Source organism: Oncorhynchus gorbuscha, linkage group LG07, assembly GCF_021184085.1.
Source record: "Oncorhynchus gorbuscha isolate QuinsamMale2020 ecotype Even-year linkage group LG07, OgorEven_v1.0, whole genome shotgun sequence".
Taxonomy (NCBI): Eukaryota; Metazoa; Chordata; class Actinopteri; order Salmoniformes; family Salmonidae; genus Oncorhynchus; species Oncorhynchus gorbuscha.
In genome coordinates, this window is record NC_060179.1 from 22923757 (window position 1) to 22944644 (window position 20888).

The 20888-nt window shown below is 42.8% G+C and overlaps 1 protein-coding gene across 4 annotated transcripts; it reads right to left on the bottom strand.

Moving 5' to 3' along the window:
* Window positions 1-1023: 1023 nt before the first annotated feature.
* dcaf11 (ddb1 and cul4 associated factor 11) lies at window positions 1024-18886 on the bottom strand. 4 transcript variants are annotated; one of them, XM_046355849.1, is made up of 15 exons: window positions 18734-18886; window positions 16680-16902; window positions 16238-16365; window positions 15871-15989; window positions 15718-15782; window positions 15406-15506; window positions 15080-15226; window positions 14663-14717; window positions 14085-14153; window positions 13894-13951; window positions 13446-13631; window positions 9291-9444; window positions 2789-2941; window positions 2510-2616; window positions 1024-2285 (listed from the first exon to the last, which is right to left on the bottom strand). In XM_046355849.1, exons 2-15 carry the CDS (start codon window positions 16889-16891, stop codon window positions 2214-2216), a joined length of 1626 nt encoding a protein of 541 aa, XP_046211805.1. In that variant the 5' UTR covers window positions 16892-16902; window positions 18734-18886; the 3' UTR covers window positions 1024-2213. The 4 variants fall into 4 exon arrangements, with proteins under 4 accessions (XP_046211805.1, XP_046211806.1, XP_046211808.1 ...); XM_046355850.1 differs by having other exon boundaries at window positions 16680-16927; window positions 18734-18885; XM_046355852.1 differs by having other exon boundaries at window positions 18442-18883.
* Window positions 18887-20888: the final 2002 nt, after the last annotated feature.

The following is a 20888-nucleotide window of genomic DNA, read 5'->3' on the forward strand; positions in this document are numbered from 1 at the left end:
TAGCCTATGCCACATTGCAAATGTTATTATGGCTTTATTATAAAGTGCCTTTCTCTTCAACAGTACATTTTACCACACTTTGGATTGCATCTTGGTGCACAGATTTGTTTACAGAAAATGGTGAGCCTGGGCCTATGATTTCTTAATCTGGCCCTGCACACAAGATCAGCCTAATAGATTGTGAAATGTTTCCAACCAGAGTTGGTACTGTACTAATGCAATACAATACTCTTCGTACACCAGTATTGTGATGTAAGTATAATTGTGTCATATGTCACAAAAATTGTTAATACATTTAGAGTAAAAGCCAGTCTCATTTTTTGGCCAAGTCCTCTTTTCTAGGCCCTTCATTCAAATGCTCAAATGTCGATGTCAATGCTTATTTGAATCCATCCGTGCTGTCTGTGTTTGTCACAAGCAACACATGCCTCACAGAGCATTCTCTAAAACTCATTCCACCACTTAACATTCCATTATATGTTGCTCCATGTATCCCACCACTTAACATCTGCCTGTATTCATTCAGATACGAGCCCCTGGTGGTTTATCTCAGAGATACTTACTAATAACCTCAGAGGCCAGTCTCCAGACAGCTCCAATCCCATATGTGTGTTAATTGTTCACTCGTTCTCTCGTTCTCCTCCCTTGCTCTCTGAGAGTGCCAAGAAATCTGACTCGAATATTAGAGTTCAAAAACATTCCTGCCGTTACAATACCCCCCACGGACCTATGATGTGGCTCTATAGCAACTAATTGTCTGTTAGCTGTGGTTGGCTATGCATTAATTTAAAGCTGTTATGCCATAAAAAAACAATTCCCCTCTTGCTTCTTATTGCTCAAGCAGCGACTTTTGTGAAAATCCATCTGTAAAGCAAATTACTGCAAAGACAGGTGACTGAAGTAGTAACAATTACAGTTGTTATCAGATAACCTTCAATGATATCAATCTGGCAATTCCCTTCATATTATTTCTGACAACTGTATTTGGCAGGTTATGTACTTCTACAAAATAACTCTGGTGAATATGTTCAAATAAATGTTTTATTGATATTGTAAAACAATTGAGATTGGAACATGAACATCGATATAAACACACAGTCAAACAACATACACACATTAATGTGTGTGTACCTACTGGGCAGATGTCTAGTTAATGTCTAGTTTTGACTTACAATTGGTTGAGTTGTCAGCAAATGTAAATTCAACGTGAAATCAACAAAGCATTTCATCATCGGATTTAGGTTCAAAGTTTGGTGAAAACAATATTAAATTCCCTTAGGTTGATGACTTTTTGTAAATCCAATCAGTTTTCCATGTCGATTCAACTTCACATAAATTGTTTTTACGTGGATTCAACCAGTTTTCGCCCAGTGGGTATCCACACGTGCACACACACACACACATCTCCCAACCCTTCACTGTGTCTTAAACCCCAACACACATAATTCACACATTCAAATATTTGAATTGGAATTGTTGGACTCCAAAATAAGTTATTCTTACCCATGGACATTAATACCATTAAAGTATTATATCTTATACAGAATTGTCACAAGTCTTTGTGGCTGTTCACAATTCGCCTGTAATTTATAACATTGTTTCCGTCTACATACAGTATACATTATTTGGGTGATGCTTTTTACTCAAAGCAACAAAAACATACTGTTGTTAAGAGGCTTGTTGGGGGCTCGCGGAGCAAGCATTTAGTTAGCTTTGAGCTTTAATAGGTTCTGCATAAAAGACTCCAGCCCAACTTAGAAAAGGCTGCAGCCTTCTTTAGCCTATACTTGCATGAGGAGAGACATCAACTCTTCTTAACTGTCGTGGTCTTAAAGTTAGATAGCATGGTTCCGTCTGCACTGTCGGTGGAAGGACTAGTGCTGTGTAGGAATACCACCACCTGTCAGAAGACAATGCCTCAACTGTCTCGCTAAAAATGTTGCCGTTCTCTGCAGATTGGCGAATACGGGGGTAATAATGGCTTCTGCACCAACACAGAGAAGTAAGAAGGTAGAATTGGGAGATTAACACTTCACAATCACACTATAATTATTGTTATCCAGCATTGAATCAATGAGATTTCACGGTTAGCTCTGAGCTTGTTGTTTCGCTCTCTCCCTCTGTTGTGGTTCCACCTCTCCCCAGAGTGATGTCACTGACTGACACGGTCAGGCTATCCCATACCTATGACATCATCACTTCCAGTCCTTCTTTCAGTCCCTCTCCCTCTCCTCATCCAGTGGGTGGGTCTGCCTGTGCTCCCAAACACGCACTGCTCCGTCCCACTGTGAAAAAAATAAAATAAAGATTGAGGGAGAGAAAGACAAAAATAATGAGTGAAGTGGGTATAAGAGGGAGGAAAAGGAACAATATGTTAAATAACAGGAAAGATAAGAGAACTTACAAGCACATTGATTTAATGAGATAGGTATTCTGAATGGTCTAAATTAACTTCCTGAATTGAAGACATCCCCTCAGTGAAGTGGAGCAGAGCCAGTTAGAGACTTACGGAACTGCTGATGATGTTGTCCTGGTAGGGATGCCAGCTGACGTCCCTCACACACGCGTCATGCTCAGAGAGTCTGGTCACCACACTGCCCGTCAGCACGTCATACACTGGACACACACAGCGTCCGTTAAACCCCTTTACAATGCTTTTGACTCCCATTTCTCTCTCCCACAGATACAGACCAACATACGTACACACTTTGCATTCTACATAAACAGAATCAAACTATATTTCTCTCAACACACACAAACACATCCACACCCAGGCATAGTGACCCACCGATGATCTTCCCAGTGGAGCAGCCGGTGTAGATGAACCTCTGTCCGGTGGTGAACTCCGGGGAAAAACGGCAGCGTATGAGTGTGTGCAGAACTCCGTGACCCCTGTAGGTCATCACCGAGGTGTCGCCGGTCAGCTTGTGTCTCTTCAGGGCTGGGAGGACAGGCGAAAAGAAGAACAGCAGGCAAACGACAGGTCAGTCAACACCACCTTCTATTTACACAGTCAAATACAGCTGCCTTATGGCCAAAGATTTATAATAGGACATGTAGTAGAGGATAAATGCTCAAAAGATACTGTAGGCAATGTTCCCTCGGGACTGAGCAGATTTTCAGGTCTTCCAGCACGTGTTTACTGTGAACACTGAGGCTGTACCTGCTTTAAGTCACTGTTAACAGTGGCCACGTGGGCTACTGTGGTTATTTGATCATAATGTAGGCCTACCAGAGTGGACTACCATCAAAAACAATGGAGAAAATGCATCCCATAACATTTTTTTCTCTACATTTTTTGGGGGAATTTTACCCCGTTTTTCGTGGTATCCATGACTATTGTTTAGTAGCTTATTGTTTAGTAGTTAATTTTGTTTCGGGATGTTGCATTGGAAATAGCTAATATTGCGTTGATTCGATCACAATTTCCACAGCAAAGGGAAATGTTGATAGTGTTAACAGGGAAAACTCTAGAACAGTGGTCACCAACCTTTTGAGTCAATATCACAAGAGTCAAAATGCAAGCCAAGATCAACCGCTCAGATTTGATTTAAAAAACATAAGCCTATTCAACATTTTCCTATTAAAATAAAAATGAAAAGTACTGTAGCAATGAAGTTTGTGCAGTAAGCTATTGGCCATATACATTATCACCGCATATTAGCTTTGCTTGAATTGCCCTGCCAATGTATTGATGTTTGTACCATTATATTTAAACATTTATGGTAGGCTATATGATCACACCGGTAATAGATCTGTTGTTGTATTACTTATGAGGCACATCTGAGTGAGCATACATTTAAATCATTTGCTTTTTATTTTTCTGGGCTGATGGTGCCTGCATCTGATGGTCAGTATCAGCGGAGGGAGAGCAGAAATCTGAGGGTCCGCCTCTCAACATCCCTTCACTCTCCCTGACCAAAAAGGGTCAGTCTTTCAGCTGAAGGCGCAACACGAGTCACACTGCATTATTCCTGCCTCATGCACAAATTCATGTCGTTACTCCTATGAACAGAACGTGAAATATTCCTTGATATTAAAAAAGATCCTAGCCACTAATAACGCAAGACTATAGATGCACTTCCCTACTAATTCATTACTGCTGCACTGCTTTTTTATAGAAAGAAAGTGCATTTTATGGCTCATAAAAGTTTTGAATACAAAGTGTTGAGAGTGCTGAGTAAGAACTTATACATGAACTCACTCAAAAACAGCAGCTCTTTGCTGTATTCTGTATTTGCTGCATTGCGTCAACAACAACATTGACGAATACGCTGATTCGGTGAGCGAGTTCATTAGCAAGTGCATCAACGATGTCGTACCCACAGAAACTATTAAAACATTCCCAAACCAGAAACCGTGGATTGATGGCATTGTTCGTGCGAAACTGAAAGCGCGAACCACTGCTATTAATCAGGGCAAGGTGACCGGAAACATGACCGAATACAAACAGTGTAGCTATTCCCTCCGCAAGGCAATCAAACAAGCTAAGCGTCAGTATAGAGACAAAGTACAGTCTCAATTCAACAGCTCAGACACAAGAGGTATGTGGCAGGGTCTACAGTCAATCACGGATTACAAAAAGAAAATCAGCCCCGTCGCAGACCACGATGTCTTGCACCCAGACAGACTAAACAACTTCTTTGCTCGCTTTGAGGACAATACAGTGCCACTGACACAGCCCGCTACCAAAACCTGCGGACTCTCCTTCACTGCAGCCGACGTGAGTAAAACATTTAAACGTGTTAACCCTCGCAAGGCTGCAGGTCCAGACGGCATCCCCAGCCACATCCTCAGAGCATGCTCAGACTAGCTGGCTGGTGTGTTTACGGACATATTCAATCAATTCTTATCCCAGTCTGCTGTTCCCACATTCTTCAAGAGGGCCACCATTGTTGCTGTTCCCAAGAAAGCTACGGTAACTTAGCTAGGGTGTCATCATGAAGTGCTTTGAAAGACTAGTCAAGGAACATATCACCTCCACCCTACCTGACACCCTAGACCCACTCCAATTTGCTTACCGCCCCAATAGGTCTACAGACGACGCAATCGCAACCACACTGCCCTAACCCATCTGGACAAGAGGAATACCTGTGAGACTGCTGTTCATTGACTACAGCTCAGCATTTAACACCATAGTACCCTCCAAACTCATCATCAAGCTCGAGACCCTGGGTCTCGACCCTGCCCTGTGCAACTAGGTACTGGACTTCCTGACGGGCCGCCCCCAAGTGGTGAGGGTAGGTAACAACATCTCCACTTCGCTGATCCTCAACACTGGGGTCCCACAAGGGTGAGTTCTGAGCCCTCACCTGTACTCCCTCTCTCGTACACATCACGGACAAAGTGAATTGGTCCACCCACACAGACAGCATCGTGAAGAAGGCGCAGTAGCGCCTCTTCAACCACAGGAGGCTGAAGAAATTCAGCTCGTCACCAAAAGCACTCAAACTTTCACAGATGCACAATCGAGAGCATCCTGTCGGGCTGTATCACCGCCTGGTACGGCAACTGCTCCGCCCACAACGTAAGGCTCTCCAGAGGGTAGTGAGGTCTGCACAATTCATCACCGGGGGCAAACTACCTGCCCTCCAGGACACCTACACCACCCGATGTCACAGGAAGGCCATTAAAATCATCAAGGACAACAACCACACGAGCCACTGCCTGTTCACCCCGCGATCATCCAGAAGGCGAGGTCAGTACAGGTGCATCAAAGCAGGGACCGAGAGACTAAAAAAGCTTCGATCTCAAGGCCATCAGACTGTTAAACAGCCACCACTAACATTGAGTGGCTGCTGCCAACATACTGACTCAACTCCAGCCACTTTAATAATGGAAAAATTGATGTAAAAAATGTATCACTAGCCACTTTAAACAATGCGACTTAATATAATGTTTACATACCCTACATTACTCATCTCATGTCGTTCTGCCCCTGAACAGGCAGTTAACCCACTGTTTCTAGGCCGTCATTGAAAATGAGAATTTGTTCTTAACTGGACTTGCCTAGTTAAATAAAAGGTCAAATAAAAATATGTATATACTGTACTCTATACCATCCACTGCATCTTGCCTATGCCGTTCTATACCATCACTCATTCATATATTTTTTCCTTTACACTTGTGTGTAAAAGGTAGTTGTGAAATTGTTAGATTACTAGTTGGATATTACGGCATTGTCGGAACTAGAAGCCCCGGCATTTCGCTTCACTCACAATATCTGCTAACCATGTGTATGTGACAAATACAATTTTATTTGATTTTGTCGTTATGATACCGGAAATGGACATGGCTTAAGAATTTCAGATTTAAACATTTTTTTAAATGGTGAGCCTATATGTTGAGAATTTTTCCTCCCCAAAACATGTTGTTATGGCTTTGTCTTGTCCCTCTGCAGCAGACATATAATGAGCAATATGTATGGAACATCGAATCGCAAAAAAAAAAAATCACTGAATCAAATAGCAAAACATATAAAATTGTGATACGTATAGAATCGCAATACACCTAAGTATCGTGATATCATATCGAGGGATCCCTGGCAATTCCCTGCCCTAACTGTCGGTAGACCCATGTCATCAATACTTGATGCAGCAGTTATGAGATGTTCTGAAAGCAAATGTTAAATCTAGACCACTGATGGGAGCCCGGTTGCCAAACCTAGCCCGAAAGCCACTGCTAACTTAGTCTACAAATCCTCTAAGAAATTTAGTAATAATGGTTGGATCGGCCTCCCGAGAGGTACAGCGGTCTAAGGCACTGCATCGAAGTGCTTAAGGCATCACTACACACAAGGGGTCGATCCCAGGCTGTGTCGCAGCCAACCGGGAGACCCATGAGGTGGTGCACAATTAGCCCAGCGTCGTCTGGGTTAGGGGAGGGTTTGGCTGGCCGGGATGTCCTTGTCTCATCTTGCTCTAGCGACTCCACGTGGCAGGCCGGGCGCATGCATGCTGACTTCGGTCACCAGCTGTACAGTGTTTCCTCTGACACATTGATGCGGCTGGTTTCCGGGATAAGCGAGCAGTGTGTCAAGAGGCAGTGCGACTTGGCAGGGTCCTGTTTCGGAGGACGCATGGCTCTCAACCTTCGCCTCTCCCGAGTGCATATGGGAGTTACAGCAATGGGACAAGACTAAAGTACCAATTGGATATCATGAAATTGGGATGAGAAAGGGGTAGGCTTTTTACCCCTTTTTCATCCCAATTTCGTGATATAAACACACACTTGAAGTCAGAAGTTTACATACACCTCAGCCAAATACATTTAAACTCAATTCCAATTCCTGACATTTAAACCTAGTAAAAATTCCCTGTCTTAGGTCAATTAGGATCACCACTTTATTTTAAGAATGTGAAATGTCAGAATAATAGTAGAGAGAATGATTTCAGGTTTTATTTCTTTCATCACATTCCCGGTGGGTTAGAAGTTTACATACTTAGTTAGTTAAAATAGTTAGTTAAAATAGTTTAAACGTTTCGGGAAGCCTTCCACAAGTTTCCAACAGTAAATTGGGTGAATTTTGGCCCATTCCTCCTCACAGAGCTGGTGTAACTGAGTCAGGTTTATAGGCCTCCTTGCTCGCACATGCTTTTTCAGTTCTGTCCACAATTTTTTTATGGGATTGAGGTCATGGCTTTGTGATGGCCACTCCAATACCTTGACTTTGTTGTCCTTAAGCCATTTTGTTACAACTTTAGAAGTATGCTTGTGGTCATTGTCGATTTGGAAGACCCATTTGCGACCAAGCTTTAACTTCCTGACTAATGTCGTGAGATGCTGCTTCAATATATCAACGTAATTTTCCTTCCTCATGAAGCCATCTATTTTGTGAAGTACACCTGTTCCTCCTGCAGCAAAGCACCCCCACAACATGATGCTGCCACACCTGTGCTTCACGATTGGGATGGTGTTCTCTTCCCCCTTTTCCTCCAACCATAACATGCAAAGCAAACAGTTCTATTTTTGTTTCATCAGACAACATGATGCTTTGTCCCCACAGTTGCAAACTGTGGCTTTCTTATGGCGGTTTTGGAGCAGTGGCTTTTTCCTTGCTGACGGCCTTTCAGGTTGGGACTCTTTTACTGTGGAAAAATGTTGTTTCTCCAGCATCTTCACAAGGTCCTTTGCTGTTGTTCTGGGATTGATTTGCTCCAAAAGTACATAACGGTATGGTCATTACTATTGTTTGTACAAACAGTTCTATTTTTTTTCTGTTTTGGGGTTTTCGTCAGACCAGAGGACATTTCTCCAAAAGTACGATTTGTCCCCATGTGCAGTTGCAAAAAGGTAGTCTGGCTTTTTGCTGAGCCAGGTTATGTCAGTGGAAAATATACTGTCCTTTGCATCTTCTGTTGTTCTGGGATATGGCGGTTTTGGAGCAGTGGCTTCTTCCTTGCTGAGCGGCCTTTCAGATTATGTCGATATAGGACTCATTTTACTGTGAATATAGATACTAACCATGTCCAAACAATCTACTGGTTTCCTCCAGCATCTTCACAAGGTCCTTTGCTGCTGTTCTGGGATTGATTTGCACTTCTCGCACCAAAATACGTTAATCTCTAGGAGACAGAACGCGTCTCCTTCTTGAGCAGTATGAAGGCTACGTGGTCCCATGGTGTTTATACTTGAGTACTATTGTTTGTACAGATGAATGTGGTACCATCAGACATTTGGAAATTGCTCCCAATGATGAACCAGACTTGTGGAGGTCTGCAATTTATTTTCTGAGGTCTCGGTTGATTTCTTTTCATTTTCCCATGTCAAGCAAAGAGGCACTGAGTTTGAAGGTAGGCCTTGAAATACATCCACAGGTACACCTCCAATTGACTCAAATTATGTCAATTAGAAGCTTCTAAAGCCATTACATAATTTTCTGGAATTTTCCAAGATGTTTAAAGGCACAGTAAATTTAGTGTATGTAAATTTCTGACCCACAGCAATTGTGATACATTGAATTATAAGTGAAATAATCTGTCTGTAAACAATTGTTGGAGAAATGACTTGTGCCATGCACAAAGTAGATGTCCTAACCGACTTGCCAAAACCATAGTTTGTTAACAAGACATTTGTGGAGTGGTTGAAAAAAATACTTTTAATGACTCCAAACCAACTATGTAAACTTCAGACTTCAACTGTGTAATAAATAGAAAAAAATGGTTGGATAGATTTAACCATGTATACTTGCATAGTACCTTAATCTAATGTGCAAGCTAGAAGAGGAACCAGTAATGTATAACAACCTTTTTGCCTCAAACGTCCCTAACCCCCTTCCCCAGGCCTCTCACCTCTCTGGGGCACCTGCTGCCAGCGGTAGTCCCAGTTCTGCTGGGTAACGGCCAGCCGCGAGGCCGCCAGGCCCTCCTTGGGGGAGAATTTCCTCACGTCCCACAGCTTGATGGACTGGTCCTTGGAGTTACTGATCAGATAACGTGCATCGCCCTGCCAGTTGGAGAGGGCAGATTAATGATGGATGTACATATTCCTGAGAGAAATAGTTGTCCCTGCGGGTGATTTGTGCATTCAACGGACACACAGAAGGTGTTGTTACCACAGAATGAGGGTAAAAATACTAATAATACATCCTTCCTCACTGATCGACACCCTTTCTGATTGGTGAAACAGCACTGCATAGCTTTGACCTATCCAGATGACTATTTTTTTTTTAACCATGTACAGTGCCTTCAGAAAGTAATCTCCTCAATTTATTCCACATTTTGTTGTGTTACAGCCTGAAATCAAAATGGATTCAAGTTTTTTCTCTCTCACCTATCTACACAAAATACCCCATAATGACATGTTTTTAGAAATATTTTTTTAAAGTACAGAAATTTCTAATTTACACATACAGTACCAGTCAAAAGATGACACCAACTCATTCAAGGGTTTTAATTTTTCAACATTGTAGAATGACAGCTTTTCATTATCTCAACCAGCTTCATGAGGAATGCTTTTCCAACAGTCTTGAAGAGTTCCCACACATGCTGAGCACTTGTTGGCTGCTTTTCCTTCACTCCGCGGGTCAACTCCTCCCATACCATCTCAATTGGTTGGAGGTCAGGTGATTGTGGAGGCCAGGTCATCTGATGCAACACTCCATCACTCTCCTAGCCCTTATACAGCCTGGAGGTGTGTTTTGGGTCACTGTCCTGTTGAAAAGCAAATGATCGTCCCACTAAGCACAAACCAGATGGGAGGTGTATCGCTGCAGAATGCTGTGGTAGCCATGCTGGTTAAGTGTGCCTTGAAATCTAAATATATCACAGACAGTGTCACCAGCAAAGCACCCCCACACCATCACACCTCCTCCTTCATGCTTCACGGTGGGAACCACATGCAGGATCATCCGTTCACCTACTCTGTGTCTCACAAACACACAGCAGTTGGAACTCTGGGTCTTCCTTTCCTGTGGTGGTCCTCATGAGAGCCAGTTTCATCATAGCACTTGATGGTTTTTGCGACCGCACTTGAAGAAACTTTCAAAGTTCTTGAAATGTTCCATATTGACTGAGCTTCATGTCTTAAAGTAGTGGACTTTCATTTCTCTTTTTTATTTATGCTGTTCTTGCCATAATATGGACTTGGTATTTCACCAAATAGGGATAACATCTGTATACCACCCCTATCTTGTCACAACACAACTGACTGGCTCAAACACATTAAGAAGGAAAGAAATTCCACAAATGAACTTTTAACAAGGCACACCTGTTAATTGAAATGCATTCCAGATGACTACCTCATGAAGCTGGTTGAGAGAATGCCAAGAGTGTACAAAAGCTGTCATCTTGGCAAAGGGTGGCTACTTTGACTATTCTCAAATATGATTTTTTTTTTAGTTACTACATGATTCCATGTGTTATTTCATGTTTTTGATTTCTTCACTATTATTCTACAATGTAGAAAATAGTAAAACATCAAGAAAAACCCTGGAATGAGTAGGTGTGTCCAAACTTTTGACTGGTACTGTAAGTATTCACACCCCTTTGCTATGACACTCCAAATTGAGCTCCGGTGGATCAAATTTCCTTTGATCATCGTTGAGGTGTCATTACAACTTGATTGGAGTACACCTGCGGCCAATTCAATTGTTTGGACATGATTTAGAAATTAACAACGGTCTATATATAAGGTCCCACAGTTGACAGTGCATGTCAGAGCAGAAACGATGAAGTCCAAGGAAATGTCCGTAGATCTCCTAGATAGAATTGTGAGGAGGCATATATCTGATTCAGATATGGTCCCATGTAGCTCAGTTGGTATGGTGCTTGCAACACCAAGGTTGTGGGCTCGATTCCCACAAAGGGACCAGTACAAAATAAAAAGTATAAAAATTAATACACACGCTCGTCGCTGTGGATAAAAGCATCTGATAAATGACTCAAATGTAAATGTACAATTCAGAGGGGTTGGGTTAAATGCGGAAGACACATTTCGGTTGAGTACCTTCAGTTGTGCAACTGACTGGGTATCCCCTTATATCTCGTGAGGGTAAAAAACTATTTTTAGAGTTTTGAAAGTTTCCAAGAGCACAGTGGTCTCCAATATTGGCCATCTGACCAAACTGCAACCGGGCAAGAAGAACCTTGGTTCTGAGTTCATTGGCTGAGATGGGAAAACCTGCCAGAAGGACAACAGTCTCTACAGCATGTCACCAATCTAGGCTTTATGAGAGTGGCCAGACAGAAGGCACCCCTGAGAAAAAGGTACAACATCACACCTGGAGTTTGGAAAAAGGAATGTGAAAGACACACATTCTTTCACATTCGGGAAAATATTCTGTGGTCTGATTAGAAATTTTTTACTCTTTGGTCTGAACACATAGCGCTATGTCTGAGAAAACCAGGCACAGCTCATCACCCGTCTAACACTATCCCTACCTCCCAAAGCGCTAAGAACCTTGGCGTGATCCTGGACAACACCCTGTCGTTCTCAACCAACATCAAGGCGGTGGCCCGTTCCTGTAGGTTCATGCTCTACAACATCCGCAGAGTACGACCCTGCCTCACACAGAAAGCGGCGCAGGTCCTAATCCAGGCACTTGTCATCTCCCGTCTGGATTACTGCAACTCGCTGTTGGCTGGGCTCCCTGCCTGTGCCATTAAACCCCTTCAACTCATCCAGAACGCCGCAGCCCGTCTGGTGTTCAACCTTCCCAAGTTCTCTCACGTCACCCCGCTCCTCCGTTCTCTCCACTGGCTTCCAGTTGAAGCTCGCATCCGCTACAAGACCATGGTGCTTGCCTAAGGAGCTGTGAGGGGAACGGCACCTCAGTACCTCCAGGCTCTGATCAGGCCCTACACCCAAACAAGGGCACTGCGTTCATCCACCTCTGACCTGCTCGCCTCCCTACCACTGAGGAAGTACATCTCCCGCTCAGCCCAGTCAAAACTGTTCGCTGCTCTGGCCCCCCAATGGTGGAACAAACTCCCTCACGACGCCAGGACAGCGGAGTCAATCACCACCTTCCGGAGACACCTGAAACCCCACCTCTTTAAGGAATACCTAGGATAGGATAAGTAATCCCTCTCACCCCCCCCCCTTTAAGATTTAGATGCACTATTGTAAAGTGACTGTTCCACTGGATGTCATAAGGTGAATGCACCAATTTGTAAGTTGCTCTGGATAAGAGCGTATGCTAAATGACTTAAATGTAAATGTAAATGATGTAAATGTGACGCCTGGTGGTGGCAGCATCAAGCTATGGGGATGCTTTTCAGCAGCAGGGACTGGGTGATTGGTAAGGATAGAGGGAACAATGAATGGAGCCAAATACAGGCAAACCCTTGATGAGAACCTGCTTCAGAATGCAAACAGCCTTGGACTGGGGCAAAGATTTACATTCCAACAGGACAATGACCCCCAAGCATACAGCCAAACCAACGCTGGAAAGGTTTCAGAACAAAATTGTTAAAGTCCTTGAGTGGCCCAGCCAAAGCCCAGACTTGAATCCCATTGAAAAGACTTGAAGATTGCTGTTCACTGCCAATCCCCATCTAACTTAACAGAGCTTTAGAAAATCTGCAAAGAAGAATGGGAGAAAATCCCAAATCCAGATTTGCAAAGTTGATACAGACACCAAAACCTATTCAAAGCTTTAGTCTCTGCCAAAGATGCTTTTACAAAGTATTGACTCAGGGGTGTGAACATTTATGTACATTTGATATTGCTGTAATTAATTTTCAATAAATTTAGAAAAACATGTTTTCACTTTCTCATTATGGGGTATTTTGTGTAGATGGGAAAAGAAAGTAATCAGTGTTGAATTCAGGCTGTAACAACAAAATGTGGAATAAGTCAAGGGGTATGACTACTTTCTGTGGGCACTGTACATACTCAAATAGTACTTTGATATGGATGATTACATACATTGTATCCTAATGTGTAGATAGATGGTGATTACAAATGCTGGACACACACACGCAGCTAGTGTTTTTTTCTATTACCTTGCTGTGTATGAAGGTGATTCCGTCTCTGTGTCCAGACAGCTGGCCCACGGGCTGGGGTCTGTCCTCCCGCAGCGTCCGCCTGTCCCACACCTTGCAGAGCGCGTCGTCGCTGCCCGAGAACAGCAGCTGGGACGAGCTGTCAGCAAAAGCCACCGCGTTCACGTCATCCTCGTGAGCATCAATCTAAGGAGATGGGGAGGAGGGAAGAGGAGAGGGGGGAAGTGTGTAAAAGAGTGAGGAGGAAAGAGATAGCAGAGGTCAACACAGTGAGGTGGGTTGTGATATACACAGAGGGGTTCCAAGATAAGAGGGACGCTCTGTATCGTCAGCAAGGCGATAGTGTGAGGCTTGGTGGGCAGACAGAGGGTGACCAGGGTGTGACTAAATACTTGCAGTGCAATGTCAACAGCAAATATGGTCTATAAGCACAGACACACACACAGACCTTAAGGGTTCTCCTATTCTGTTCACGATCAAAGACGTAGAGGCAGCCATCATTTGCTCTGTGAAGAAAATAAAGCAACGAAGAGTGAGATATGCACTGTAGGCAATTAAACGTGTCCCTAACCAACTAAAAAAATATTAGAAATTGATCTGAAAATGTCAAATTGGGATGAAGAAATTGTGTGCACCAACCCTCCAAGGATCTCTTTTCCGTCTGTGGAGGCAGCCAGAGAGAAGACACAGAACCTCCTCTCGTCTGGGCTAAGAGGGAAGAACAGAACATTAACCAGCCTCCTCCACTTAGACATCTCCAATTATGGAACATCATCTACAATCCATGGAAATAATTGGCCTAAAATGGTGCTGCTCTCAAAAAGTTGAATCCTAGCTTCAGAGAAACACACGCGTAACTCAAAGCTCAGTGCAAGTGTAGACTTACGAGCCACCTAATCAGTGAGCCCCTTTTACACAAATTCATATAATTTAAGTAAACAAAAGCATTGAAGTTACAAAGAAGTTAGGATTTAGCCCAAACAGCAGGAAATAAGTGGGAAAATCACATAAATGGAGTCACTCAGCTTTTCATGTAATACATTATGAACTCATCTAACTTAAATGGTTCCTGTTGCTCCATTATAGTGGCACACAAAATGAACAATGGCCAGTTGAAATGATAGCTAGTTCCAAGGTCAGGCATCCTTGTGAATGAAGGTAGAACAGTTTATTACCTGATTGGTTAAGCTATAAGTACTATGAGGGGAACCACTAACTTGAGGTCCAGGGCGGTATGGGTTTCACTGTCTCCATCTACACTGCAGACATGAACTAGAGGGGTACAAGAGAGCACACATCAGTACAAAATACACCCCAGTGACATCATGACAAGAAGCCCAAAATAGATATATTCTGGTGAAGATCATGATGGCAAATAACCATCCGTTTTAATGTTTAGAAATCATTTTTTTTCAAAATGAGTTAGAGTTGAGTTCTTTTATATTAGATCGACATAGCTGTGATTATCGACTGCGCCTCGTCTCATTTTGGTTGAAGCGCTGTCCTTCCACCTCACTATCATCAAATTAAGTTATAATCCTACCCATTCCTTCATCTATGTTAAGGTCAGTGTGACTAAAATAGCAGCACCCCCCAGTGTGGGTGGTATCGTCGCTCTGGTGGCCTAGCCTTACTGTAATCAGACCAGCTGGAGTAGAGCACGTTGTGGGAGTCGGGGGTGAAGCATACGTCCAGCACGCTCCAGCCCACGTCCCTGGCCTTCACAGTCTGCTTCAGGTTAAAGCGCCCGCTACTGGTGTCATACAAACGGATGTTCTGGTCTAGGAAAGCCAGGGAAGGATGCATGTTTTAGAAATCAGTGGTCACTACAAATAAAAATGTGAAATTGTTTTAATATCCATTTTGTAAATGTACATGTAAACACAGCGATGTGGTTAGGAACTAAAGGAATTTCAATCATCTCCCCAGTCTACTGTAACGGTTGTGTTCACGTCCTTACCTTGGCAGGCAGAGAGGAACATGTTGCCATCGTCACTGTACACACCACAGAACGCTTTCTGCTGGTATGTGTCCTTGTGTGTCACATGATTGGGCAGGAAACTGAGAAGTGTAAACGGAACACCAATGGATTTCAGCAACAACAGGCTCCTCATCTATTAACATTCAGGTCAATGGTCCGATAAATAAGGCTTTATTCATTACAACTTTTAAGTGGAACAATTCATAACACATCCCCTTTCACTTGTTTCTGCAATGAGTTTACGGTGCTTAGTTTTAGTGTGTGGATGTGAGGCGTTTTGGTAATACTCACTGTGAGCGAATGCGACTACACTCTCCGTGAGAAAAACTGGAGCCTCGACATCGGCCTTGTTCCCTCTGAGAGATTAACACAAATCAGAATCACCCTCTAGACCTGAGGAACACAGTAGACCCAACATGCTTGCCCAACAATGCTTGCCCTCACCTCTGTTAGCATGTGGGTGAAGCTTTGCCTGCCTTTCAAGTCAGATGAGGCCGTGGTCAGGAGGATCTGAGTCCGGATTTCACTCCGGTCCAACTCCTGAGTGTCTGGCTGGGAGTCCACTGACAAGACACAGGAGCAGTGATTAAGAGAACAGTGAGGCATGCAAGTAGGTGTACATGTGTAAACACACTTGTGTAACAAAAATGCCAATACTTTTTATTTTAACTGTGGTGTCAAGTACATTGGAATATCTATATGAATAGCACTTTATCAGATTTTTGGTCATTTTTCTTCCATTGCTTGCACACAAATTAAAAAGTAGGATTAAATGTGACTAGTACACTCAATGAAACCCAGCTTAATTTACCAGGAGGGTTGTAACGGTCTCCTAGACGCCCCTCCCAGGCCCCATCGCTGTCCTCGTCAGAGTCCGAATACGACTGGACAAGCTGCAGGCCTGTTGCTCCACTCCCATGGACCAGCCTCACCTGGCCCCTTCATGTACACACAAAGAGGAGGAGAGGGATGGGGAAACACTTGTGCTTATTGACATGAACTAGGACGAGGCTACACATAGGACACAACTCCAGAGGAGAAAGCACTCCATTCTGCATTGACATGATTTCCTTATAAGCACCATGATAAAGGAAAAACGAACGTTTTCCCCTCTGCTGAGAAGCAGTAATGTGAGTTTGTGTTGAGTATTTTTTTAAACTTGGAGCAGAGTGAACTTCTTTAGTGCTAGGTCTACTCTTTGGCTACTGTACAGGCTATGGTCAGACTGTCTCCCAGTCCCAACTTCAACTTACCTTCTCAATAGGTAAGCCAGCACTTGAGCTAAATCGACGTCCTCCTCTGCTGTTGACTGCCTGTCACCCTGCTGCCCCTCAGCTGATCTACGACTTCTACTGCTGTTACTGTTATTACTGCTGCTGCTCTGGTTGGATTCCGCTTCAGACTGGTCAGGGTTGCCGCTGGAGCCCCGACCGCCGGACATCCCAGAACTAGACTGAGAGCCCATATACCGAGAGCCTGCCAGGGAAGTCAATGATGTTGTCTATGAAAAGTGAATAATGATGACAAATGCTTTAAAGGCCCAGTGCAGTGAAAAATGTGATTTCCTGTGTTTTATATACATTTCCCACACTAAGACGAAATCGCTCTGCCATTGCATAGTTGCAAAAATTTCTGAGTGTATGGAATCCTTGTACTATACTTATTTTGTCACATAGTTCGATTAATTTCAGTTGATCTAACACTGAAATATCTTTTCCATAACCAAAAATATTGTTTTTTCATCTGTTTGAAGCTGGTGTACAAAACCGAAAATAAAAGATGCAAAAACTAAACTTAAGAACGGGAAGCATAGAAATAGCGTACATAGGACAGATCTAGCGCTTCTCAGACTTGCTTCCAGAATGACAGATCGAGCCTTCCGAGTTGCACAGTGGTCTAAGGCACAGTGCTAAAGTAGTCACTACAGATCCAGGTTTGATACCGGGCTGTGTCGTGGGCTGTGTCGTAGCCGGCCGCGACCGGGAGACTCATGAGGCGGCACACAATTGGCCCAACATCATCCGGATAAGGGGAGGGTTGGCTGGCTGGGATGTCCTTGTCCCATCTCGCTTTAGCAACTCCTTGTAGAGGCCGGGCGTTTCCTCCGACACTGGTGGGGCTGGCTTTCGGGTTAAGCGATCAGTGTGTTTCGGAGAGCGTATGGCTCTTGACCTTAGCCACTCCCGAGTCCATACGGGAGTTGCAGGCGATGAGACAAGACTGTAACTACTACCAAATGGATACCACGAAATTGGGGAGAAAAAAGGGGTAAAAAAAAAAACTACCCCCCAGATATTTGAATGACAGATCTATAACACATTTCTATGTGAATTTGGTAGGGTCGCCAAAGTGACATATTACAGCTGTAAGGCTGGCGGCAAATAAAACATATGTTTGCAATTCAGAGGGTGAACCGGCAAGACAAAAGATGTAAGTGCCTTTGAACGGTTTGAGTGTGTCAATAACTCCAACGCTGCGCGAAAAAAAGCGGTGCAACTCAATATTAGGAAGTTGTTCCTAATGTTTTGTACACTCAGTGTATATGGCTATGATACGTGCTAATTCCTTATAGAGGATGTCATCCTCCTAAGGAGAATGAACTGGCAAATCAGCTGTCTACTCGCATACATATTTTTCCATTACATAAAACCACACCATTGGGTTACACCAACACCATTCCAACACATAACATTTGCTTATTAACATAGTTACTTAAAAGGGTACAATATGCAGAAATCGCACCGCAATTTGCTGTTTTTTTATTTATTCTAATAGTTCATCTAATTTCAGTTTGTGACAAAACAAGTAACGTTGATGTCGACAAATATTGTCAAAACCGCTGTGAAAAGCTTTTCAATGTGAATTTGGTCGTGTCGCCCCAGTTACATATAGCTGCTTTAATTAACATTTGGGGGAAGGTAAACTATTTAACTCATGTTGTAATTAACTATAAGTAATATTTCATAACAATCTGGAAACACAGGATAGTTACTTTAAAATAATAAATCTGTTCACCTGTATGGGTGAGCTGCCTGACGTGTAAGGGATTGACCGTGTCTTCTTGACACAGACATACAACTACTATCAAAGACTTAGCTAGCTAAGAAAATGCAGTGGCAAAAATCATCAAGCGACTTGCTCTAACGTTCGTTACAAAAAACGAGCTAACCATCGCATGAATTGTCTGACGAGCTACCTAGTTAGCTAATACAGCTAGCCTAGCCTAAAGATACCTACACTGTTCTAAGTATAAGGTTACACGCGCTTGACAGTTATTTGTTGTAGTATATTAAGCTAAAAAACTTGCCAATTATGTTGTCACGAGTCCGTTTAAGAAAACGGTTTTTATCTGTGGATGATACGCCGTTTTCGCTGCCGATGTTTTCAAGATAAAACCAGACCGAAGTTGCGAAGTCCGTGATGCGCCATGTTGTTTACAACATAGAAACTCATTATTTTTTCTATGGTTTACAATACTGGAGCAAACTGCGCGAGAACCCCAGCCCTTTTGGTGTCACATGACCTATTCACGCGAGAACAAGCTACCAAGTCAGTCAATTTGTGCCAGTGCAAATTGACAGGACATGTTGAAACTTGGATGTGAAGAGCTCAGAAAATTGACCTCATGCCTACAAAACTCTACACATGGATGGCATTCTCCACAGGAAAACTCTGAAATTAGGACATCCATAAAACCGCAGGGATAGCAACACATTATAGGGATGACATAAGGTTCAGCACTTTACCTAGCACTTCCCCTAGCTAGCCTAATCTCATATGGCTGCTATACATTTGTTTTTGTTAATATTTCTTTAAAAAATATATTTTTAGTTTATTATAGATATACAGTTAATGTCAGAAGTTTACATACACCTTAGCCAAATAAATTTAAACTCAGTTTTTCACAATTCCTGATATTTAATCCTAGTAAAAAAATCCCTGTTTTAGGTCAGTTAGGATCACCACTGTATTTTAATAATGTGAAATGTCAGAATAATAGGAGAGAGAATTATTCATTTCAGCTTTTATTTATTCCATCACATTCCCAGTGGGTCAGAAGTTTACATACACTCAATTAGTATTTGATAGCATTGCCTTTAAATTGTTTAACAAGGGTTAAATGTTTCAAGTAGCCTTCCACAATAAACTGGGTGAATTTTGGCATTCCTCCTGACAGAGCTGGTGTAACTGAGTCACGTTTGTTGGCCTCCTTGCTCGCACACGTTTTTCAGCTCTGCCCACAAATGTTCTATAGGATTGAGGTCAGGGCCTTCTGATGGCCACGCCAATACCTTGACTTTGTTGTCCTTAAGCCATTTTGTCATTGTCCATTTGAAAGACCCATTTGTGACCAAGCTTTAACTTCCTGACTGATGTCTTGAGATGTTGATTCAATATATCCACATAATGTTCCTGCCTCATGATGCCATTTATTTTGTGAAGTGCACCAGTCCCTCCTGCAGCAAAGCACCCCCACAACATGATGCTGCCACCCCTGTGCTTCACAGTTGTGATGGTGTTCTTCGGCTTGCAAGCCTTCCCCTTTTTCCTCCAAACATAACGATGGTCATTATGGCCAAACAGTTCTATTTTTGTTTCATCAGACTAGAGGACATTTCTCCAAAATGTATGAGCTTTGTCCCCATGTGCAGTTGCAAACCGTAGCCTGGCTTTCTTATGGCGGTTTTGGAGCAGTGGCTTTTTCCTTGCTGAGCGGCCTTTCAGGTTATGTCGATATAGGACTCTTTTTACTGTGGAAAAATATACTTTTGTACCTGTTTCCTCCAGCATCTTCACAAGGTCCTTTGCTGTTGTTCTGGGATTGATTTGCACTTTCCACACCAAAGTACACGTCTCCTTCCTGAGCGGTATGACGGCTGCGTGGTCCCATGGTGTTTACACTTGGGTACTATTGTTTGTACAGATGAATGTGGTGCCTTCGGGCATTTGGAAATTGCTCCCAAGGATGAACCAGACTTGTGAAGGTTTACACTTTTTTTTCTGGGGTTTTGGCTGATTTCTTTATTTTCCCATGATGTCAAGCAAAGAGGCACTGAGTTTGAAGGTAGGCAATGAAATACAGCTACACCTCCAAATGACTCAAATTATGTCAATTAGCCAATCAGAAGTTTCCAGAGCCATGACATAATTTTCTGGAATTTTCCAAGCTGTTTAAGGGCACAGTCAACTTAATGTATGTAAACGTCTGACCCACTGGAATTGTGATGCAGTGAACTATAAGTCAAATAATTTGTCTGTAAACAATTGTTGGTAAAATTACTTGTGTCATGCACATTGTAGATGTCCTAACCGACCTACTTCAACTGTAGGTACACAACTATCTTAATGCATGATTGCACATGATCTTTAAAAATAAAGTTTTGTATTTCATTTGGCAAGGGAATTATATACTACACTAACTCAATGGTATTAGTTGATTTGTTATTTCAAGGTTGGTAAGC